Consider the following 25,789-nt stretch of genomic DNA (forward strand, 5'->3'; position numbering starts at 1 on the left):
TTACAAACTTAGTTTCAGTGATGCCATATTGTTCTTTCATTTGGCCGGAATAGCAAGCTGCTTTCGATCTGTACACGTAAGCCATTTAATTTGTATATTACACAAATGTTTCCGTGAACTGACAGTTTTTAGGTTAGAAAGGTGCAAAAGTGCAGAATCACTCCAGCATCCCCTTAACTTGTTGTTAAATAGTGATGACAACCACTGACGCAAACTTCGGCAAGCTATCTACAAGGTTATATATATGTATTTATAAACACAACTTTGTATCAGTGGTTGGCATCGCTACTTAACAACTAGTTAAGCTAACTAGCCGCTGTCATACTGGGCCTTACTGCTTAAGTTTCTTAGTGTGTTCGGGTCTTCAGGCCGGTATTCATAGTCCGTTCTTACATTTAAGATCATCTTAAATATCTTAATGTGTTTAACCAATCACAGTGCCGTAGTAGCTTCTTAAGGCAGCACTTAAGATGATTTTGAAATAAGAATCGACTACGAATACGCTCTAGTCTAAAATAGACCCACCCTAAAGGCCAAGATACACGAAAAGTCGTATGGACCCGTAAGCAAAACTATTGTATTTTTCAGGCGACTATAGATACAGATTTTGTATCTATAGTCGCTCTCGGGAACGCCCTATTGTGATTGGTGAAACTGGTCGACTCACCTTTCACGGTGGAAAGTCGGTCCGTGCGGCACAGCCCTAATCGCTTTGGGTTTCCTATGTACGGTGCCAATAGTCCTGAGTGGAAGACGCAAGTTTCGCACCAAATTGTGCGGGCATCACTTCATACCTGGCTATCATTTCGTTACCGAATTGTCGCAATGTTCGTCGCGATTAGAAGCGTAACGTGTAGTTAATAAATAAGTTTTAATTGTCACCGCGAATTTTATTAGAGATCAACGTTTGCTCGAGACATGCATGTTGGGTCTCGTGTGGCTGTTTCGCTTACGTTCATTCGTGAATTCGTGCGTCCGACTTTTTCGTCGCGCACGGATTGCCCGGCGAAATGCATCTGCCGCTTTGTAAGTTTATTTATCAATGCGTACGGACGCGGAAACGCGTGGCCCTTCGCCGGTGCACGAAAGATGGAAATTATTAAAATTATCGAAAAGATTGTCGGCAGAATATCTGTCGCGCGGGAACGATGCGACGTTCGATATGGTAAACGGAAAAGCCGATCGAGGACACGATAACTTCTTAATTACACAGGGACAGTGGTCGCAATATTTCCGGTATTGTATTATAAAATACTATCGTTATGCAGTTATTTCGCGTACGAGAACGCAGGTGCTGGCGCGAATTGGATCGGTCAATTTTTTTTAAGTACGTTTTAACGTTGGCAATTTGTTTTTTCTACTTTTTTGCTTAATAACGCGACGTATCTTGGCGAAACGATAAAGTATACGAAGGAGAAGCGGAGGGATAGGGGGGTAAAGAGCGCAGGCACGTGTGGGACGCGTCATTTGCTTAATTGCGCTATTTCAGAGACGCCCGGTCGCATTATTCGACCACGCGTGCAACCGCACGACGATGCACACGTCCGCAGTACGTCTCGCCAATCTGAAAGATTCGCACGAGCGCGCGAGAGAGAGAGAGAGAGAGAGAGAGAGAGAGAGAGAGAGAAAAGAAAGAGAGAAATCACCTCTAGTCCAGACCGCGCAACACTATGTAGCACGACGCGATGTGATCTCTCTGACGCTATGATTTAATTAGACTGAGAACAGACAGCGGCATACTAGCGAGACGTGTGGCGACGTGCTACGGCAATTAGGGATTACATCGTAAATTATTTTGACTGAAACTTCAACGTTGATTCATTATTTCTCATCGGCGAATTTGGAAAAGACTCGTTACATAAGTACCCATGGACAATCAACCCACGTCAGTCTTTCTCTCTTTTTTTTAGAGGGGATTTAGTACTTCATTGCCACTGAAGCCGCTCCGTAAGGGAAACTGACCTAATCAAACGAGACGCTGCCGCTCTCTCCCCTAGAGTCGCCACTTCCTCCCGAGAAGTGGGCGACCGAATGAAACCTTGGTGGGGTTTGAACTCGGATCTGCGGCTTGTTAGCGCACACGACGCGCCACAAATAAATATTAATATACCTCTAAATAAAGCACCGAGTGAGTGATTACGTGGCAATCGGCGTGAATTCAATAGAAGTCGCCGACGTTACAAAATTCTCGCTCAAAGTAACCTATCTTTCCATATGGTAGGCGTGTCGCAAATGTCGCGGTGCATCGAATGATGTGGGAAATTAAGACGCTCCGGGGATACGAGCGACGTGTATATTTAAGGAACGTTTGAAAACGGAGAATGGAAAATGGGAAGCGGACATCGAGAGAGTGGTTCACTGATGGAGGGACGACGATAGGGAAAGGAACGGGGGGGAGGCAGAGACTGGCTTTTGACACGACACGTGTCGGTCGTCTCCCGTGCGAGATCTAAGACCGCGCTAGCTTCCGCTAATCCGAGAATCGGGCCTTTTAATGCGGGGACGAGGTTTCGCGATTATAAATATCAGAGATACCGGGAAGCCGACCCCGGGGAGATGTCTAGACTCTAAATGAAACTGCCGACGTTGCTGGAGGGGTGCGTATAACGCATCGTACGCGTCAAACGGGCCGAGAAACGCGCGCTCATCTTCTCGCTAATTCTAAAATCACTTTTGGCCTTAAACACGGCTTTCGCGCTTCCGATACTTGCCCGCGCAAGTAAACAATACAATTTCATCTCAAGTCGCCGAGTCGTTAACATGATTGTTGAGGTTGTGTGACATCCCGTAGGCGTAAAAGTGCGCTTTAAACCCCTTGTCCTTTCGTAACGGAGAATTACGAGCCGACTGCTCGCAGCTGCGAGGGGTATAACTTCGTTTCGGGGACGTTGGACTCAAACGGAAAGATAGGAAAGTTGGGGTATTACGTGTAAGATGAATAGAGAGAAAGGGAGACCGACTAATGGCACGCGACTCCCACTCGAGGCGTCGAAACTAGTAAAATAGGATGCCGCATTTGAGATAATTTTAGGAGAAGTCGGTGACGAAGGGCTGCTGCGGTCCAGATGCATCCGCGCAACGCGCGCTGTATTGTTGCGCGGCACGGTGTCACTATTTTTAGCATAAAAACAGGAGGAGCGAGGATAAAACGCTCCCTTTACTCCGTTTTTGCGTCATTACAGTCTCAAGCTGCTATCTGATCGCGCGAAAAATAGGGATCATACGCCGATCCTTTAGGCCTGTAGGCCCACGATGCCGATATACGAGAAATGTGTAGCCAATCAACTTGCAGCTATTCCATAAAAGACATTTATCGAAACTAGAACGTGGACACGGGCAGTGACGCCAATTTTTCTGTCATCTGATATTTTCTTAACGTCTCTGTACGCATTCACGCCAGCACCTGCGTTCTCATACGCGAAATAACTGCACAACGATAGTTTCTACAATACCGGAAATATTGCGACCACGGTCCCTCTGTAATTAACAAGTTATCGTGTCCTCGATCGGCTTTTCTCGCGCGACCGATACTCCTGCCGGCAATCTTTTCGATAATACAAATAATTTCCACCCTTCGTGCACGAGACCGGCGAAGGGCCATGGCACGCGCGTTTCCGCGTTTGTACGCAGTGATAAATGAACTCACAAAGCGGCAGATGCCATTTCACCGGGCAATCCGTGCGCGACACAAAAGTCCGACGCGCCAAGTTCACGAATGAGTGGAAGCGAAACGGCTACACGAGACGCCAACATGCACATGCAGGTAATGTCATCGATACGCAAACGGTACAACCGCGAATGTCACGCGGTACCGATGCAATGAGGGCAAGTGCGTGCAAGTGCCGGGGCCACACCGTTATTGCGCTTGGTGCAACCGTCACTTTTCGGCAGCTGCCCAAACTTTCGCACGCGCCTCTTAACATTATATATAATTTTCGCGAAGATAGGCGCGAAAAGGACAAGGGTCGCTCGCGCTTTCGTTGGCCGCACGACATTTATGCTACATCGGGCCATTCAACGAAGACGCGTCCCACTCGTAATGGTTGTCTATAAGTATTTACGAACCCCCTACCGTTTTTTTACGTTTTAAAAAATCGCGGGTCATCGGTGGAACGTGCGCCTTCCTTTTCGGGTGAGTACACTGAAAAGAAATTTACCCAAATAAAAAAAAGGGTAATTATGCATTATTATGCAAGAAAATATATTTCTTTGAATTTAGAAAGAAATATTTGGAGATTCGAGAAAAGGTTTTAAAATTCAGAAAAAAATTAAATAAATTTCTTTAAATATAAAAATTATATTTAAATAAATATTTGTTTGTTTTAACATAATTAAACCTTTTTTCAGTGTATTCTTTGTCATCGCAAGATTCGGACAGATAGTGCGCGAAACACAAACATCACATCTCTTTCCCTCTCTCTTTTTCTACCCCCCTCCCCCCCCTCTCTCTCTACTCTCTCTATGAGAAAATATAATATGAAAACGTAGAAATTATATGTTAACTTTTAATTGTGCCAACAGTATGAAATATATAATAAATACTTAAAGTATCAGATAAAGTAGTAAATGTGAGTTACCATGTGTGGATTTGCGTTATTTTTCAATTTACGCCTAAGCACAAAGTTCTGGAAAATAGTTGAAAGAAATCCATTGAGATGCAGCACACATCTCTCAAGTGAATCCTACCTATATTTAAATTAAACGTTCGTCCAATCGCCTATCCCAAGCAGTAACAGGATAGACAAATCGTAGCTTCAACGAACACCCACGACGTCGCCAACTTGACGTAAAATTTTCGAGTAAAAAAAAGCATCGTTTCACGTGGCACAACGTCGCGCAACGTAAATGCATGCAGCGTCCCGAAGAAACAAATCCACGGTCATTCGTAACCGGCGGAAAGAAAAATCGTGGCTAATTTGATACGGCCACTACGAGAGGCATTAGAATGGATGAGGAAAGGGGGTCATCCAGCGAGACTTGCATCGCGGCTTTGATACTCGATGCGTGCGAAGCGGAAAAGCCGTCTCTGTAAAAACGATCGGAGATAATCTCCTTTTGTGGAGGCTGGTACAATTGTGGGGCACTTTTGTGTCGCTCGCCGACAAATACACGCGCGTGAATATGCTCGGATAAAGAAAGGTAAGGTAGGAGAGTAAAAGGGGAAAGAGAGGAAGATTCCGACATTTGTCTCCTCTCTCTCTACACGGGGACAAACGAGGTGGAGACGATGAGGACTAAAAGAAGACAATATTTTACACCGGAGAAGAAGGACGCGTGTTCTCGTCGTTACGCGTGCGCGCGCGCGCGCGCACCGGCTCTGTGTCGGTGTGTATAGACGCGCGAATGTAGACTGAATGAATACGAACGACACTTGCACCCACATGATTCATTGAAATTCAAATGATATCTCTGCGACTCGTCCTTCTCTCTGTCCCTCTCTCTTTCTCAGAGCGAGCCGTGATGCGCGGGCGCGTCGGTGTGCGTGACCGCCGTATATCGATGCGATTCCAACGCGACGTACACGCGCGCAATCGCCTGTGACAGCGTGACACCCCATGAAACGCGCGTGCTTTACATATATGCTTATACGTCGCTTGTGGAGATATTCATTATAATAGCGAGCGCGAGCCGTATAATATGATGCATCTTTGGTATGCTAACCGGGGTCAAAATATAACTCTCCGTCGCCGAGAAGATTCAAGTCTGCCCGCACGATGGAGACATCCCCGAATTCCAACACGCATCCCTCCCACGCCGACACACGTTCGCATTGCCTTATCGTTACAATGTAACGTGTACCGTAAGGATTATTCGACATTAGAGAGCCTGCATTTGCATTTAATGTCTTTCCCATTAGAACGGAAAAGAGGGTGGGAAAAAATATCCAATACCGAGGCGAAGAACAACAAGGCAAAGGGAATAAAGAAGACGGCCGAAGAAAGTCGACGGTATATCTGTGTTTACATACGCGGCACCGCAGCCGAACGGAAGAAGCGGAAGAAGATGTTGCACACATGTCTTATGGTGTACACTGAAGAATTGGGGAGCCACGCGATAAGAGGGCTCACCGGTTATTGCGATCGTTATTCCCGCGTGAATCGAAAAAAACATTGTAGCTCTCTCGTGGCTTGTTCAACCAAACGGAGGGGAAACATATTATAAGTAATATTATTAAATTATCCACTTGGAAAATCGATCGTATCTTTTCATGATGGTATTCGAGTTCATTGTAGCGACCCTACGTTTATAACGCGAGAAAACGAGACAGGAAATGATAAAAAAAAAAAGCGCAATACCGGTGCCGGGAGGAAAGGCACTGTCAAGTTGATCAACGATATGTCACATCCTGTTGTTGAAAATCTCGTTTCTGCGAATCAGCACGCGGCGTAACGAACCCTTTAACCAGCTGCTGTCAAAGTGTCGCGGTGTCTAGAGCGTGCCTCGCGATAATAATCGTAACGAAATTACGGAGAATTACGAACAGCCGTTGCTCACGTTGCTCGGCCGTTTTACCTGCTAACTGTGCATTGTAAAGATCGGCCAAGATGATTATCTGGTGGAAGGGAAAACTGCTAATTTCGAGCTAATTTCTGCGTCAATTTATCTAAAGAAAGAAAAAGAAAACAACGTCGCGTTACTTGGAGCAGTAGATCTCTCGTACGAGATGTGCTCGCTCTTCAAAGACAATTAATTTCTTATTTGATTCCTCTTATTTTATTAGTGTCATCAAGATACACCAAAAGGCAGTAGCATCTCTTGGATACAATTTCCAAGTCTGTAATGGCATCCTTTAGAAATTGACGCCTTCCATCTCGCTTCTGGACTACAGAAGCGTGAACGAAGAACGCCGCCTCGCTCCGGAGGTGAAGCCGCGTTATTCCCAGTGTTTTACCGACTTGCCTCGGCAAGTCGACTCGAAGAAAAATATGATCGTGTCGAACTAGGCTATATTCCAGAGGCGAAAGACCGAGCGATCCGCAGCGGTCTCAGGCGCGCTGACCGCGGAGGGAGAAGAAGACGAACGGCCGCCTCGCAATTGGCTGCTTATAACGAGCGCGCGGAAAGCGTAGGTAGCTTAATAGCCATATTTACAGCCTCATCCAATTATTGAGTAAACACGAAGAATCCGCGGGTCAATATATCGTTTAAAAAAAAAGAGAGAGAGAGAGAGAAAGAAGAACTAGCGCCGCCAGGCCGCTTACGGATAAGTGATGCAGGTGTTGCACGGACTAAGTAAATTAGCTCGGTAAGGTTCTCGAATGCAACGTGGCTATTTTCATCTGGCTTCCGTCTGAGTCTGGCTCTATCGTCGGTGTGCTGCTCTTTTATTCCTTCCTTTTTTGCCCGCAATGTTAAAATCGTGTCGCGCGCTTAGACGGGACGTGGTTAACAGATTTACGCTGTACATCACGTTAATACCGCGTGTCTCTTGATACCGCGTGCGCCGCGAATTATACGGAGACCAGCGACGACAAATCCAACGCCGCCGTGACAACCGTACGTGGAGGAGGTTGCCGCATTGTGGGATTTAATTTTCCTTTCTTTTTTTTTTTTAATTACGTCATTTAAGGGGAACACTCGAGTACCCTTCCTTCTTTATTCCAGAAACGAAGGGGTGTGACAATGGAACCGTTCAAACGAACATACGCATCACTCGTATGCAATGCTCAATAATAATCTCGTTGCACCGTGCGGTAATTGCGCTTTCGCATGCGTAACTCGGTTAATTGATCGATAAGCAGGAATAAAAACGACCGGCTACAGTGCAACATAAAATATAGAAAAGAGATATTTGGCATTATTTCAAACTGAACGCAAAACCAACATCAGAGTTATATAATTTATCAATATAATTATTTTGTATGACGATAATGCGAAATAAAGCGATGTCCCATGTAAAGTCTATCACACAATGCCAGGCAACAGGCGACAGGAAGGGGAAATAAAATTTCTGCCGCGTTGGATTGGCTGGAAGGAAATTTCCGACGAATCGAACGTGTCAAAAATTCCATTCCCTATTCCTATTGCCTGTTGCCTGGCATTTGTGTGATAATGTGGCAAGATATTTCGCGTCCTCATTCCGTTATCGGACAACAAAGTAAATAGCGCAGTTGCGCATTTATATGCGATATAATTTTAATTACCTTCCAACATTAGAGTGCAGATTAATTATCGATGTTGATAAAGTGCATGGCATATTATCTCGACATACCGCACGTGGAGGTGATAACGACTCGTTTTTTACTGCGTTTTGCAAGCTAATATAAGCCGCGCAAGCAATTATATATGCACGAAATATAAAAATATGTGTGCAAATGTGTGAATGCTTCTACAGTATATTTCGGGAAAAGTAAGAGTGCGCGGACATCGCCCGCCGCTTTCCCCCAATGGTTCGCGGTGTAATAGTAATGTTGCAACACAACGTGGCACACCGCAAGTTCCAAAATATTGAGAACAGAATCGATTGTGCCGAGTCGTCTTATCTTACATGTAACGAGTAATAAACACAGTTAAAGATACAAAATTCTTAGCTAACGTTAATGTGACTGTTGCTAAACTACAAAAGCGTAATTAGCCGTTGTCCGCGTTAAATGGATGCATATAGAAATATTTGTTATTCAGCCTCGCCTGTATCTGGACATCTCATAAAGAGCCGCGCGAAGAACAATCGCTGTTTAAATAAGTTACAAAAGGTCCAAATGCCATGTTATTTTCACAGAACGGTGCAACATGTATATGCAACGGAAAAGCGACTGGGTCGCGATGCGGCACAAGTCCGGGGAGATGGTGAAAAGAAGCTTTGCGCAACCCTCCTTCCTATCCCTCCGACGATTCGCGAGGATGGAAACGCGGAGATTTGCAAGCTCAGGCAAAAACGGCGTTGTTTGTCGAAATTACTAAGGGCCGTATACACGTCCCACGTTAAGCGCGCCGACCACGACAGCAGCGACGACGACGGATCGCATTCTGAGTTTTAGGTGCCCCGCCGCATTTGCATAATGATAATGCATTTGCATAATCACAATGATAACTCGAGGGCAATCCAGTGCGCGTGCGCGCTCGTCATCGTCAGTCGTCTCGTCGCGGCATGTTCAAATTGTCCTAATTTTGTATGCTCACCACAGGGTGATTCTGGTAACTGGGCTGGGTTGTATCTCTTTTCCAAGTTAACTCTCTCGCGACATACACAAGTCCCACTTACAACACTTAAAAAGACTCGATGATTTAGCATGCACTCACCGGGGGGAAAAAAAACCTCAACGAAATCTAAAAAGCAAAAAATTAACTTGGTCACGTAAGAGTCAAGGTAGAAAAGGGAAACTCTTTCACTATTTATCGTGTATTATTCTGCGATTGTATTATTTCGATGCGGTTGGGTGCACCACTGAAGTCAGGGAATGACCACGACGGCCATCAACGTGTTAAACATTTTGATAATCGACTGTCGAATATAGATTTTGTCTACTTGAGTGAAATTCAGGTAAAAAATTAATTTGAAAAGTAAAAATTTTGACTTCTCAGACAAATGGCGAACTAAGCTACGCTACTTCTCTTCAAATGATTTTACGATTGGACCCGTTTATCAAGGAAAGCTTTCATAAAATGAAAAATGGAATGTGGACGAATTTGTGGTCGGTTTACGCAGCGCGTCTTCGGGCGTGTACGAGTGTCCCGCACACGCACCTCGGTTCACGCTCGCGAATGTACACGCTCATAGAAGAGCAGTCAACCTTCTCGATCTACGGTCGAACACGCAGTATACACAGAGACGGAATACGGCGTAAAAGGTGTACACGCGTGTATAAGAGCGAAATAGCTAGCAATTTGCGAGGTTTACGAGTTATTTCACAATGGCTGCAAAGTATAGTCCTACAGTATTATACTGCCGTGGTAGCTCGAGTGCACGGTCAGCGAACGTTGTTGCACGTGGTAGGACGAGCGTGTGTGGGTGCATGCGAGCGAAGGGGGACGCGAGGAGTGAGACGGAGGGGAAGGAGGTTCTCGTATGGGTGCATTGTTGTTCGTGTTGAGTATCACCGTCGGTGGACTACTTTGTGCATATAGGTGCGATCCTTGTTTTACTGATTGTGAAACAAGCCCCTGGCCCCCCAATACGTCGGAGGGTACGCGCGACGTACTCCGGAGTAGTCGGCCCCGTCCCGCCTCTGCTTACCCTATTTCAAGACAATAACCAACTGACTATAAACCTGTCCGGAGCTCGGGCGCTTTTATTTTCCCGAGTTAGCCGAGTTAGTCTGCTTCTAAAAACATCTTTAGATCTCCTTCGAATCTCGCTGGGAAGAGACAACCGCGCGGGTGCGTCGCGCGATTCGTTCTTGGATGAAAGCGCAAAGCCGCTCGACCCGAGGCACGCAGCAGAACGCGGCGAGAGCTTCGAGAAATTCGCGAAGAAGAAAAGAAACGCGAGAGTGCGGTACGCGAACGATTACCGACACCTCGGGGAAAAAAAACGCGAAGGAAGAGTAAAGCAGACGAAACCACCATCACGCCGAAGAAGAAAGATTAAAGAGCAGCTTGTACGCCCTCGCCGGAATGATGGATGCGATCCCTGAGATGCGGGCGCCGTTCGCCAAGTAGGTGGAGACTTCTATTTCCATTCCCCGCGCACGTTGTTTCTCGTTTCCCTGCCCGTCCGTCTTTCGCATGCCATTTATCCGTATTCGTCCGCTTGTTGTGCGCTTTAATCGATTACGTGCAATTAGACCGATACCCCATTAAGTAAAAGAGCTTTTCGCTTAGGATAACAAAAGCCAATCCTAAAGGTCGCATCAGACTAGCACTTGTCGACTCGGATTGGATTGGATTGGAATTGGCGATTGACGATCGTCCCCTAGCCAATGAGATTCCATTGAATCGCTGGTTGCTTCGCTCTCATTGGCGAGAAGATCGCCCACTCGCCAGTCCCAATCCAATTCGCATTGACAATTGCTAGTCTGATTCGGCCTTGATGGTTTTCCCAAGAAATCACTACAAGTGTGGTAATAGAATTTATCCGACTTGTATTTTGTAGCCGAATCGGTCGCGTAGAATTCGTTTTTAACATTGCGACGCGAATCCTTGAAAGCAGGTTTGTCACTGTGAAAGGATATCGGCGTTTCTGCAGGCTCGCGCGCGCGAACAACAATTTAAATGGTAATCCAATACCACACCCTCTTCGCAAAAACCGAAAACCGCGGGCGAGCGGGGCGGCCGGGCCGACCTGGCCGGATCGGCGCGCCATTTCATACTCCACGTGGCAAAAATGCATCCGCGCGAGCGCAGTGTACGACGAGCCACCGCAAAAAGCGTTAACAAGGCTGCGATGCGAGTCCAGCTAATTCTATAACTTCGCCCCCATCCCCCTGGTCGGCTCACGCGCAGCCTCCTTTCTACGTGTCTTATGAATAGCGTTACTCCGGCACCGAAAAAATATTCCTTCCTTCCTTCCTTCCTTTCTCGCGGTGTCGAGCCGATCGTCTCTCGTTCTTACCGCGGGACACCGTCTACGAACTCGCCGTTCGGGGACGCTCGGCCGGTAATTATCCCCCGGCCGTGTAAAAATAATAATTAGCTTCCATCGTTGCATTAATTAAAGCGCCTCTCTTTCCACCCGGTTCGCCGTCTCCTCGCCCCGCGCTTTCGCAAGGGGAGAGTTCCGCCGTAATTACACGTCCCTCGCGGCACTAACCAGTGTCCCACAAAGGTGACCGCGCGAGTGGTTCACGCCCACGCACACTCAGCCTGGCTTCGCGCGATCGCGCCATGCCGCCGATGCTACTCCCGGATATCGTTCAATTATTCGCATCGCCTACTTTGGATAATTTATTTCGAGACATTTCGCCTATTCTATAAGACCGTCCAACTTGGAGGAATAACCAGGCGACAGACATTTCGCCTATTCTTTAAGGCCGTCCAACTTGGAGAAATAACCAGGCGACAGACATATCGATGAGATTCAAAATTTCAAGCTAATAATCTTTTAGCGTTCCACCAAAAGCGTTAAGCGAGAGCGGGAGAGAGTATTAAGTGTACAGAGTAGCAAGTTTTCCCCTTTTACAATAATTGTACGTGACATATGATTGAGAGAGAGCGTGATACGTTATTAGTTACGTAAGTTTGATTAAATTGGGAGGAAGAAGAGAGAGAAAAATAATTGGAGACAATCAAGACGGTACGTTAAATGTGTTAGTTGCCCACAACGCGACGATGCGCACTATCATTCCCGTCAAGCTAAGGAAGGCGTACGTACTTGCTAATATTTGGCTGACGCACCTGTCTGAATTGTTCTTCGAAGCTCCAATTGGCACCAGATGGATGTTGATTGTTCGCTGACGCAGCACGAGCTTCACCCTCACGAGCTTCTCCGTTGTTCCTCGAGCTACCTTGCGGGGATTCTCCGTTATTCTTGGAGTTTCCTTGCGACGATTCTCCGTTATTTCTGCAGCGAGGTGGCGAGGATTCGTTGGGCTGCGCAATGGCACCAGTTCTGGAGGCCATCACCTGATTGTCAATCAATTGAGCCCCGAGATTTCCTCCCGCGACTTGCAATTGATTTGCCGATGACTGCGGCAGATGTGACGGCTGTGGCGGTACTTGTGGCATGTACATATGCGGTTGGAACAAGCTCATGTTATTGTTTATCGCAGCCTGTATAGCTTCCAGACCACTACCTCTACCTTGCATCAATTCCTCGCCACGCTATAAAAAGACGATTGAAAAATACCGAATTGATTACTATATTAAGCAGACACCGAACGATAATAGAAACAATTCTTATCAAATAATTGATGGCATCGGAGCACAATTCCTTGTTCGTTAATACGAAAACAAAGATTTATTCTATTACTTTGAAAAGTTGAAGCTGATAAATTATAACTCTTGCTTGAGAAATACACTTGCAGATGTCACGACTCTAATTATTTATTGCTTGGAATAAGAAATGCAATTAATATAAAGCGTCAATTATCTCTGCTGAAACTTTCTGACTTCGCGAGAGATTCTCTCAATGTTCTCGCCGCGGACAAATACTATTGTGATCTCTTATCGGACTACCGTTTGCAATCGACCAGATCTGTCATCCGGTTTAGACTGTTGCGTAAGGAAAAAAGGGATCTATTGTGACGGTGACACGATGGTAACTCATTTATTACTGTCAACGTCCGCTGTTACGACTATCTCACGATTTTCCACGATTCGTGTCATTCTACCTTGGCACTTTTGTAGGTCAACGAACGCTCGAGCCTGCCGAGCAAGTTTTATGACGAATTATGCGGCTGCTTATCTTCACGGAAACTCAACAGGGCGAACGATAGGAACCTCTTGACAATAAGACTACTTTTCGAAATCTGCGCGTATTTTCCTGGTTGGCGCCAACAGCTTACGAATTTAAACGAAACGTGAAGCAGGTAGCAATGGATTAAACATGCAAGACAAAAGAGAACGAATAAACTTGTCTCACTTACCTCCATTCTGTACTTTGCGAGTAACGGATGGTTCATGAAATTGTTCAAATGCGCTAGTGAAGACATGCTAGTTGCGTCCAAGACTTGTGAGCCGAGTGTAAGTGTTACTGGAGCTGGATCAAGTAACTCTTCGTCCTCTTGCGCTTCATCATCCATATCCGACTCCTCATTCTCGTCTTGATACTGAAATCATCAAAGATTAACACGAAAATTAGAATTCTGCTCCAAGTAAAATTGCACTTCATATTACATGCGAAAAGACACGATAAGTCGTATTATACAATTGACCGATAAATGTTCCTCCCTAATATTTATACGTTGGTGATCGCACCAATTCTTCCTTCCCCTCTATTCTTGTTTCAGTCGTGCAAATTTACAATCGCATGAAACATCTAATAATCGACGACAGTTGGAATAAAAAGTAACGTTGATAGTAGAATCTGTTGATAACGTGATATCAACCGTGCAAGTTTAATCGTGAACAAGGAGGGCAGATAGCGAGGCATTAAACATTAATTAGGAAAATGGCGAATGCGATGAGTTATATACACCGAGATAGCTGCTATCAAGTAACATTATTATGCTACGGGTGTCATAAGTGTTTTACGGCTGTGCCCATTGCACCGGAGCCGGCATAAAAATGTACAAGTCACATTACCGGGAACGGAAACGGCCATCGTAAAAAAAAAAGGAGATGTACGCTCCATATTTTTTCCTCGCCTGAAATTAACTCAACCTCTCGATAAATGTCCTGCGCGCGACTCTCGGACACGGCGAGCATCGACTCGCACACACCTACTTATTTTCCATGCACGGTAATTTTTACTTCCTAGATAAGTTCACGGAACACATTTATGATATATGCCTTAGCTAATCGCCAGTATTAAAATCTGTACAACCTACAATTTTGCATATTTTTTACACGTGTGTGAACTATCGCATATATTTTATCCGTAATGGAGCATTATACAAATAGAGAGTGACTTAGACAAGTGACATTCGAAAGGAGGGAGGCTATTCACCATTCATTATTTTAGGGAGTGTTTCTTTTATCTAAAAGATGTAAATAGATTCATCGAAGCTTCAAGTATATTCAAATGGCGAAGAAGCCAGCTCTTTTACTTGGAAAGGGCGGACTTGAGTAAATATATGCCTATCGAGGATGCAAGTGGATTCAACGGTAAATGTACCGATGTCGGGGTCCAATCTTAAATGGAACTGCGATCGAAGGACAAGACATCCGATGGGCAAGGAGTGACAAACGGTCTCTCTGTCGGCGTTCCCAGCACGTGTGATAATATTGACCTTCTACGATGGTGGTCGGGAATGAATGCGCGGCAAAAAATAGGATCCTAATCAAATATGAAACAAGTTGGTTTCTGAGATTTCGATTTAGTTCGCGGCAATCTGTTATAAAGCTTGCCTGAATTTTCATTCCATATCTTCCGGATAAATCAATGAATGTCAACATCCAAAGACTTGTTCCGATAATAAATCGTGAAAATCGTTGTGTGTTCCGGAGGCCAAGTACTTACGCAAAAAAATATCGTTGGAATCGCCGCCGTCGGGGAGAAGGCGCGAAAATAATTTACGGTGATTATATATATATATATATATATACATATATATATATATATAGCATACATGTGGCATCGTTATTCTCACCGTGTGGCGTGAGGTTACGAATTATATCATTCAAGTGTTTGCGGACGGTACCGTCATTACAATAATCACGGTAGAGCCGCGTCCGAGGGTGCCATTGTTCTAGTCTGAACCGAGTATTCTCGCACGTAGGTGTCTGAATCTTGTATGGAAAGTGACGGAATACGCCGGTTGCATCCGCCGAGGCAACGGTTATCGCGAGAGGGATGGCCACTCAATTACAATATTAATCTACTTGTGTTAGATCCGTTTGAAGGCTCATACGAGTATACGGCTAACATTTTATAACTTTACCGCTAATGTCGCAACATGCTGATATTTACTGTACTGAAATTTCAATTTGCGTGGATATTTATTTACCCACGAATATTACGTCCTATTTCCTTTATGTTTACCTTCGTAAGAAAAATACCGTAACGTCCTAATCCTCTCGTCAGTTTTGATACGACAGTAACTGGAGGTAAGCGGAATAAATCAACAGAGAGAACAATCAAGAGGAAGAAAGGAAATCACATTTTATCGAGTGTCAATATTCTTATATAATTCGTCGCACCGTTTGTCGATCACTGCGTTTTCTCTATTTGCTAGTCAAATACGCGCTTTTACGCGATCTAAGGAAACGTCTTTAACGAACAAATAAATAAAACATCGACAGACGTCCTAAATCACCTAACGTTCTATATTAAAACACTTCGTACTGTGTTACATTGTCGAAATCATTCTCTCCCTTTCTCTCTTCTGTAACCCGTGGCGGGGCGTTGCGGTTTCATAGAGACATTTTAACCAGATTTAATATATCCTAGGTACGACAATAGCTAAATTTATCGAAGGCTAAGCCACGGCGCGTTACCCCTTCGCAGCCACTGCAGATAACTATGTCCACCGTGATTTATCGCCGTACTGTCACCATCCGATTGTTTTATTGTTTATACTTTATAGTTTCCACGCTTCGAAAGCGCTCGCACTCTCCAACAAAGGCTCGTGGGTGCGTGCGGGATACTCGAACGCATATATGTGCACGCGTGCCTGCGCATGTACTTGTACCTCGGCGTGGCCTGTAAATCATCGCCTAAATGCTCCAGGCACTGCACTCGCCGTGGCTCTAAATATTCTAATTACTGCACGACTATCGCGTTTAATTGAAGGACTCCTGTTAGGCGAATACCTGCCAATTTCGATCATCAATATTAACAAAATTCATACGAGTTATTTATATCAGTTGAAGAGGGTCCAAGTTAATTTCTTTTCTATCGTTATGATTTAAGAAGAGTACAGTATGTCTACTAAAATACAATTTTACATCAACGCAGTTTATTAACTAAAGTTTACGCAGTGAGGCGAAAAAAGTTGCAATATTACTTATCGTTGTTCCAGATTTTCTATTTATAACTGTAATCTAGCTGTCTGACGTCAGGCGACTTTGATCAAATCCGTTATGCATACTGAAAACTGCGAAATGAATGTTATGGTATGCACTGGCAGGGAGACAGAAAGACAGACAGAGAGAGAGAGAGAGGCTAGCTAGATCTCTTGGAAGTTATTACATGGCTAAATTGTCACGCTAGTATTTTACAGCTTCGTGGAATGGTTCGCCTATAGAAAAGAACAATGTTATCGGATGTACAACGTGGAGAGATTAAAAGAAGAATTCTCGTCGATGTGCAAAAGATAACCACAACCACGGCTTGAACGTATTTGCGAATATCAAAATTATTCGCAGATTCGAGATAATTTGCCAACACGACTCGACGACACTATTTCTTTTTGCACTTAAATAACTGTACGGTGTGATTGTTATATTTGCAGAATTTGTGGTATAATAAATAAATGTATGAAAATAATGATATGTAATCATTTCCCTGCAAGTATTGTACAAACGAAACTCTACACAATTCTAACGTTTCTATTTCCGACAATGTGATGATTGATGCAAAACTTTATTGCACAGAAGAAACGTGAATATCATTGCACTTTTTTGCCATTACGAACCGCGTGATGTTCTTGCAATAATATACTTCTGTAATACAGTCCGTTCTTCCGCGATCGCTGCAATTACCGTAATCGTAATTGCAAGACCGAGGGTATTTTGCGTTACAAAAAAAGTGAATTACATTAAATGCGTAAAATTTAGCGGTGGTTTGGGAATAATTCTCCGTGTATGTATGTAGAATATGCGCAGCGTGATATTACCGTGCGAAAGTACGGACTCATTGCCCGGTCGAAGTATTTGGTTTAAAATAAAATATTTAAAACACACGTGTGTTTTAAATATATAGCGATTAGATATGACCGTGCGAAATGAAAGAGACGTCAGCTCGTCACAAATGTAAGCATATCGTAGAGGCGCTGTCATCGGACGAAACATATATCGCGAATGTTCTCTAATCGGACGCATGTCCGGCAGAGAAGAATAAAAATTTGTGAAAACACATAAAATCAATGAGAAGTAACGACGGACGGAATCGGCGAGCATCAGGCATCGGAATTATAAATTATCTTTGAAAATAACGCGCGATAAATGTGTAAAACGTTTTTACGTATGCGCATATTTCACGACTTTACTATGCGATACCATTAGATATTACTAAAAATAAATAGTACGGCGTAAAAAAAAACAGGTATGCAAATCAATGGATAGATAAACGAGCGACTCTTGATGGCAATCGCGAATGCCGTACTATAAACTTATGTAGCGTAAGGATAAAGTTGAAAAGCGAAGGAAAGTATTGTACATGCGAGTGTCGAGAATCGTAATAAAATAGCTACAAGGAAACTAAAGCGTTGGAGCTTACGAGACGTCGAGGGCTACTTTTTCGTCGCGACAGCTAACGTTTCGATTTTATTTTTTTCAGTTTGGTTACAGTATTGTCTTTATTGCCGAATATCGCAGTGTCCAATGGAAAAATGCAACGTAATGCAGATAATTTTCGATGATACGCGGAGCGAAATATGCCGCGTAATGTGCGAACGCGTGAAATAGGATGCGTTATCGAGAACGTTATCGAACTCATTTCCTCGGCAACGCCGAGGTGGTACGAGCGGCGAGCGTATCGATATCGAAGGAAATGACTGCAAAATAATTGCTTTACATATTGTAGCGTTGTACCTCGGAGTCGCCGAGTTTACCATATTCCACGAACGCGCGCGAGCGCGATTCCCGCGCGTAGCCGATAAAGCGTCTACGCGATACAGAGCACGCAATGAATTCGAAACGAAGACTACCGAGAATTCGAAATGGCGCGATGCCCCCGCCGCTGCCGCGGTGATTAATTGCGCGCTGGGAAAGTGGGAGGCCAAATAATAGTGCTACTGCTGAGAAAAGAAAATATGTATCCAGGCTTATCGTGATAACGGCCGAATGGGAAAACTCGTGAAATGTATGCGCGTTGCTTCGTGAAAACACGGAGGCCGATTTAGTATATGCGCGAAATTAGTTCCAATTGCATTTCAATATTCTCGCTCAGTCACGTTTATTTTCCACTCGGGTGGTTTTACGAATAAAAGTATATAATTTTGCTGTCGAACGTGCGACGGTATGCGCGCGTTGCCGACGAACGGTCGACAAAAATTCACCAATTCTTCTCCAACTTGGGACGAAAGGACGCAAGATACTGGGGCGTCGCAAACAAGATCCATCGGCTCGTGGCGCCCATCGACCCATCGAGGATCACGCGGTCGATCCGTAATAGATAGAAGCGGATACGTTGCGAGAAGAGTAACGATTTAACGAATGGCCCCGGCGTTTATCGATACCCAATAAGAATGAAAGTACGAGTACCTACACGAGTTCCCGCGGGCCCTCCCGCGGTGCTCCCACGCAGGGATCACGGCTTCATCGGTCCATCTTTTTCTCGTATGCGCGCGCGAGGAATACGCGTGTAACTCTACGGTCCATAAAATAAATTCATAAGCGGCCGATGATAAACAGCTCGGAAACGGAGCCGTTTTGGCAGATCGATCGATTTAGATTGAGAGATTACCCCCGGTGTCCACCGATGCCCGGGTGAACGGAAGAGTGCTGATTTATCGGCTCCTCCAGGACTTCTGTCAGGTATATAAATTCATTGACCATCGGAATCGTCATCGCCGTAATCGCTTTTATTTATCAATATCGCCGAGAAAGCACATCGATCAGAGCTGTCTATTTAGGTGAAACGTCCTGCGGAACGCTACGCGGGGAAGCGGTCTTCTCAACCGCGAGAGAGAGAGGAGAGCGGAGAGCGGAGAGAGGAGAGGGGGGGGGAGAGAGAGAGAGAGAGAGAGAGAGAGAGAGAGAGAGAGAGAGAGAGAGAGAGAGAGAGACTGGGACTGGGATTGGGACTGGGACTGGGACTAGGACTCGCCAGTTTTCCCTATCGTATGTATTCTCTTAGGCCCGGTCTACAATGAGTTGTTAGTCGTTAGTCAGAAGTCGGAATTATATGTCGGTCCTTTTTCTTCCACCCAGAAAGGAAAAGGATCAACATATAGTTGCGACTTCTGACTAACGACTAACGGCTCATTGTAGACCGGGCTTTACTCGCGATGCTGTTGTTATAATTTCAGATCTGATCTGAAAATAAGATAAATTATTTTCAGCATACCGACCTGACAGTTTACTCGCGAAAATAATGGGAAATGTGCGAGCCATAGTGAATAGATAGATGCTGCTTCTTTCATTCAATTTAGGTGAAGGTATATTTATAAGGGGAAAAGGTAGGTTGGATTTATGACACTTTGTAGACGAGAGTCGGATATAACGCTACACCCGATGCCGTCCATGTGTTTGCCAGATTCGAGATCGCGTACGCAGGACTCACGGTAGCTTTCACCGCACAAGCGCAAATTATTTTTATCGATTCGTTCTTACGCAACCTTCGGGACGCCTCGTGGGAGACATGTCCAAAAGAAATGCCAGCTAGATTCGCGCGACGTCGTAGGCAACGAAACGTTCCACGCGCCATTTCTTCAGCCGCGTTTTTCTCGGGGTTCTTTCAAATAAAAAATTGGATGACGATATCTTTAACAGAAAAAAGAAACAGAACCGTCAGAGATCTGCTGCGCGCGTGAATGTCGCTTCGAGGGCGGTCCTCGCGATCAAGTTCGAGGAAAAGGGTCTCCTTGGTGAGCGCCCATATTTATAACCGTGGCGTATTTCGTGTAAAGTAAATCGGAGACGCGGTGGAAAGACGGACGGACGATGGCTGGCTCCGCCAGATTTAATTAATGACCCGCCGAGTTTGATCTGCCGGCTACAAAGACCGTAGGCAAGACGTGTGCGCCCTCTCTTCTCTCTATCGTTTGCGTTCTTCCTTCTTTCGTTCCTCCCTCCATGGTCTATCTTCTCCTACGTATGCGCGGTCACGGACGGAACGAAAAGAAGCGAAAGAACAAGCGGCGGGGATAGAGGGAAAGAAACGAATGTTTATTTCGAGCTTGAAGCGAAGAAAGACACTTTTTCGATATTTACAGTCTTGAGGCGTCACATACAGCGCTTGCAACAATATGCGAGGATTTGATATACCGAGTCGATTTAACGTATGACCAATGCCAGCAAAAATGTTTGATATCGAGGCGAAAATCAGATCGATCGTTTATAACTGTGCGACGCTACATATAGATTCAATCGTATCGAAATGCATAATCGCAACGTCCCGCGTCGCGAATCATAGATTCGGTCAATCAGCGTTAAAGTAGAATCAGTCTACGGGACATATGTACGATAGGACGATGGGACATACCAACGTAGGAACTGGCCCAACAGATCCATACCCGAGCAGGTAGTAGGACCACAAGACGACTACGCCACAATGCATACTTTGCATAGTTACTTCGGACTTGACCCACATACCCTTTCCATATTCCATAGGCTTTTCTTGGTCTTTCGTCGGACGGGGTTAACAAAAAATAGATCGAACAGGTCGTCTTAGATAGAAGACGTTCCAATTTCACGAGCACAGCGCCGCCGCGCGATCGCGATGAATATATTTCTGTGCCGAAGCCGAAATAAAACTATGACAAATTACGCAATCACCCCAGTCCCTCCGCATCCTCACCCCCGCCCCCACCCGGGATACGAAGGGGGTAGGCGCTTCTGATTTTATAAGTCGATATTCATCGGAACAGTCAGACGAACGTACGACAGTGACGGATCGTCTAAATTGAAGAGCGGAATTCGGGCGTCCGCAACGGCGAGACGCGGACGAGAGAGAGAGGGAGAGAGTGGAAAGACGGGGTGGGATGCGAGTGGGCCATGAAGGGAGGTATAGAGCAATATTAATAGCGTGGGTGGTGGCAAAGCGTCGTGGAAGATATTGTTAGAACTCGGAGGCTGACTCGCACGCTCCGGAGGGGAGAGCTCCTTGCTAATGGGGTTTTAATGACGGCCAGCTGTCCGTCCGTCACACACTTTTAGACAACTATTCGGTATTTCTGTATCGCCATCTCTCGATCCCGATTTCCCGACGAGCATCGTAAGATCGACTTGTCTCCCCTCTCTTTAACTCTGCCGCGTCGGTATGGTGTCCGATGTCCTAGCAACCTTCGGCTCGGAAGGCTCAAGCTGTGAAAATAATTTGGAAGAATCCAAAGACGAAACACTCCTCGATGAAGCGATTGCGACTTGTTTGAGGATACAGGATGCTCTCAAATTGTTTGCATTCCCTTCCGCCGAATAAATCTTTTCATCAATTCGTAGTCCATTTTTGATATTTCAACATTCTAATCTCTTTTTATAATAGATTGAGTTCTCGCATTTATATAAGAACTCTTGATAGTCGTGAAAATAATCCAAATTTATATGACTGATGTAACTAACCATTTTCAAAGCTTTAGGTGATGATGATACTGTGTGCAAAATAATAAGATAAACGTGAGATACAAGTATCTGTGCACCGTACATGATAAATCAAACGGCAGTCGGTTGGTTTCGAGCGCATTCTTATCGCTTTTGTACAATAGTTGTATACCCGAGCGTGTCGACATTATCGTCATACAATTCCAAGTTTCTCAAAACAGGTTTTATTGCCAAGAATCTCGAGGCATCCGAGCGTCGTTTCGCCATGAGGAAGAACTTTAGAAAAGTAGCAGGCGCATCGAAAGGTTTGTTCTTACCAGCAGGCAACAATTAAGCCGCGTGCCGTCAATTCAGGGGGAAGAAACGAGAGGCATCGGACTCTGGCATCGGACTCTGGAGCGTGCACCACGCGCACGAAGGGGTTACTCGCGCTCACGGGTATACCAAGCAGACAAGCGAAGAAAAGCGGGAGGCTACAGCGCGATTTTATGACCCATTAACTCATCCAGCCGGATTGCTCGCGACATTGAAAATCCGATCTGCTTAAATTTAATGCCAAGCTTTTATCGTAAACCCATACAAAGTTCACAAATGGGTATATTTTGCGCGATAAAAATCTTATCATACCCCACAAAGCTTCACACACTTTTGCACAGTCGAATGTATCTTCTTTAACATGTGTTTATATACAGAAATTTCACTAATTTCGAATTAGAATCGAAAAAATTTCTTTGTCGACAACCGCACCCTCAGAAAGGATTTCTGTTACCGAGACAAAAAATATTCCTGACGCATTTAATTTCTCACAACCTCATTTAGTATAAAACTAAGACAATATCAAAATAAAATAAATAATTCTTATTCTCCTCTATCGAATTAAAAAAAAGATTTGCTATATTGAGATAAGAGCGACTAAATGTAAGTTTCTATATTCTTGTGTTTGGAGTAAATTTTCCCTCCATCTTATTGTACAACGCGCGAAGTTGGTACCACGATATTCGACAAAAGACGATACATACACTGAAAAAATATCTGGTAGAAAATGGACGAATCAGAATTCCCTTTAGGATTTATCAGATTTGTAGTAATGTCTACCAAACTTCTGGTTATGAAATATCTTTCATGGTAAATCTAAAGGAATTCTGGTAAAGCTAAAGAAATTTTGGTAAATCCTAAAGGAATTCTGGTAAATCCTAAAGGGAATTCTGATTCGTCCATTTTCTAACAAACGACTGGTTGAATCTACCAGATTTTTCTTTCAGTGTACTATCATTTTATTCTAGATTTTAGAATTTTTTCATTTAAGATTAAAATATTCCTATTTCTATAACAAATACGATTGGCGCTATAGCGGTCCTATTTTATGATACATTAAAGTGTCGTAGCCCGGGATCGGAAAATGTCTCTGAGGACGTTGACCAGTACAAAATCGATCGATTGATTTAACCAGACCTTTTTTCTGGCATCTCTTCCGGAGAATGACTAACAGAACTAACCCGGAATTTCCCCAGATCCCCGTGCTATTTCACTACCTGCGGTGAACTGACTCTACTCTTGGGTGAACTGAGTCACATCGGTTACTTGGTCCAATGATAGTTATTCTAAAATCCTATCCGTGACCGTAACTCCATTCATTTTAGCGGAGCTCATACAATACTATAAGAAAAACGATATATTAAAACAGAGAAAGGACGGAATGTCAAAATCTGGGATCTTAATCTTGATGTGATCTTGAAGACCTTACTAATTGCATTTCTACTTTTATGTTTAATCTAATCTGCATTTTTTAAAAATCTTTCCTTCAATCTTTATTTATCTCTCTCATAAAACTTATGATAAATGTAACCTAATACTGAAAAATGAAACATAAACATTTTTTACACCCCAGAAACAGGAAAAATAACTTAAAATTTTTTTAGATTAGATAAATAATTTTTTATTATAGAAAAAATACGAAAAATTATCAATTTCAAATAAGAAATGTAGCATCTGTCGGCCACATGATCGACCCTCTCGCAGTTCTTCCCCTTATCTCCCTCTTGTCTTGAAATCCCAGATTTCCTTTCTGCGAAAACAGGCATTTCGAACCGTAGCTAGTCTAGAAACCCCGCTGTGCGCATCAAAATCACTCGAAAGAAATTTAGTATCTAAGAAATTACCCCCAAAACGAATGCTGTACAGCAGTTCTTTCCGCTGAGATATTGTACAGATATTGGGATATCTACTTTCACGGTTGCAATAATAATAAAGATAACAAAAGAGATACTGAACAAACAGACAATTGAAAATTCAAAGACATCGACTAAACGTCTAGAAAACTGCTATAAAAATTTTGTTAATATTTTCTCAGTGCACTCTTCTTGTCTAAGAGATATGACAGTGGAAAGTGAAAGCTTGAATAAATCAAGTAAAACTGAAAAAAAACCTCTATAGCTAATGACAAAATGACGCATGATTTGGGAAATACTTCTTAGCTACTTCGTATTCAAAGTGCGGCTCATTCTGATAAGTTATTTCTCCCTACTATTATCGAAAATTTTATCTAGAGGAAATGTATTCCTGAAATGGAAGGCACGTTCATTGTTATAAGATACGTTAATTAGTGTCTTGGTGTGTTGCATTAGTGTTGCATTTGGACCTACTCAAAAATTCCTAGCCTCAATCACTGACAGAGAAATATCTAGTATTTGAAACTATAATTGCATAGTAAAACAATTATAGTCAGGAATATCATTTTTATAGTAATTATTACTATAATATTAGTGACTCGGTCTTGTTAAAACCGAAAGAGGAATTCGGATTCGTCCATTTTCTAACAGACGACTGGTTGAATCTATCAGATTTATTTTCAGTGTAGAATTAAAACATCGAATTAAATAGTTCCATGTATATGCATGTATAAGTCTGTTCGCAATGTTTCTGAGAAACTGAATTCGATTCATATGCACATCAGCTTATATACAACTGAAATATGACTCTTTCACACTGCATTGAAAGTGAATAACTCAATTTCGCGTAAGCTGTTGCGTTCACTACGCGATATCGATACGTAGCAACAATGTATCGTGTCCTAACCGGTAGTCCTTGCGGTTGCCCTCTCGGCACGTCCGGAAATGCGAGCGGTATCCTTCTATGCAACAACGGTTTGCGATCGATTTCTTCGGCAGATGGCAGTTTTCGATTTTGGCAGCAATAATAAAGTTACAAGCAAGAAAAGAAGATGCAATTTTGTGGTAGGATGTGTGCCGGACGGTAACCGCGAGCTTCACATGTGTTATCGCGAATAACCGATGTTGCACAAAGACCATGACGCCACAAGTACAACTAAATATTCGTAAAATGCAGGACATTGCTATATATTATCTTCAATTTTATTAAAGATCAAATATTTTTAAAAGTCCTCTGGCAATTTTTCAGCAAAAGACAAAGAAAGAAAGAGAGAGAGAGAGAGGGGGAGAACTTTGCGTGCAGAAAAGAGATTCTCTATACCATATTTTCAATTAATTTAATCCAGTCCTCTCTCTCTCTTTCCCTCCCTTTTTGAGCGTATATCATAATAAGAGACTTTTATTATAGTAGTTTTCGAGAAGAATATAACTAAATATCTGTACTGGATCACGATGGCACGAGTTCGAAAACTTGGCGTGATCCAAGGTCGCCAAAGAGACGAAAGAGAGAATCAACGACAAAGACGACGAAGGACGATCGCGTGTCTCGGCGAGAAAACGGGAGCCCACGGTGGCTCTTCTGGCTTCTTGAATGAATAATCGCCCCGAATTTACTGCTCGAATAATACACCGAGGATACGATCTGCCCGGAATCACGCCCCCACGTAACCATTCATTTAACATTAATTTAATGATACATAACTGGACAGAGAAATGTTCTC

At 43.9% G+C, this 25,789-nt stretch overlaps 1 protein-coding gene across 8 annotated transcripts in view; it reads right to left on the reverse strand.

Moving 5' to 3' along the window:
* LOC105560320 (AT-rich interactive domain-containing protein 3A) overlaps positions 1 to 25,789 on the reverse strand; it is a 146,630-nt gene that overhangs the window by 61,723 nt on the left and 59,118 nt on the right. For all 8 annotated transcript variants that reach the window (XR_001008811.1, XM_012009337.1, XM_012009336.1 and 5 more), the window contains 2 exons: positions 13,464 to 13,646; positions 12,274 to 12,699 (listed from right to left, as the gene is read on the reverse strand). Coding sequence is in view for 7 of the 8 variants with exons in the window: in XM_012009337.1 (XP_011864727.1) it covers positions 12,274 to 12,699; positions 13,464 to 13,646 (609 nt within the window). In the remaining variant the exon portion in view is untranslated. The remainder of the gene's footprint in view (positions 1 to 12,273; positions 12,700 to 13,463; positions 13,647 to 25,789) is intronic.

Source organism: Vollenhovia emeryi, unplaced genomic scaffold, assembly GCF_000949405.1.
Source record: "Vollenhovia emeryi isolate VEMERY1.0 unplaced genomic scaffold, V.emery_V1.0 DF939233.1, whole genome shotgun sequence".
Classification (NCBI taxonomy): Eukaryota; Metazoa; Arthropoda; class Insecta; order Hymenoptera; family Formicidae; genus Vollenhovia; species Vollenhovia emeryi.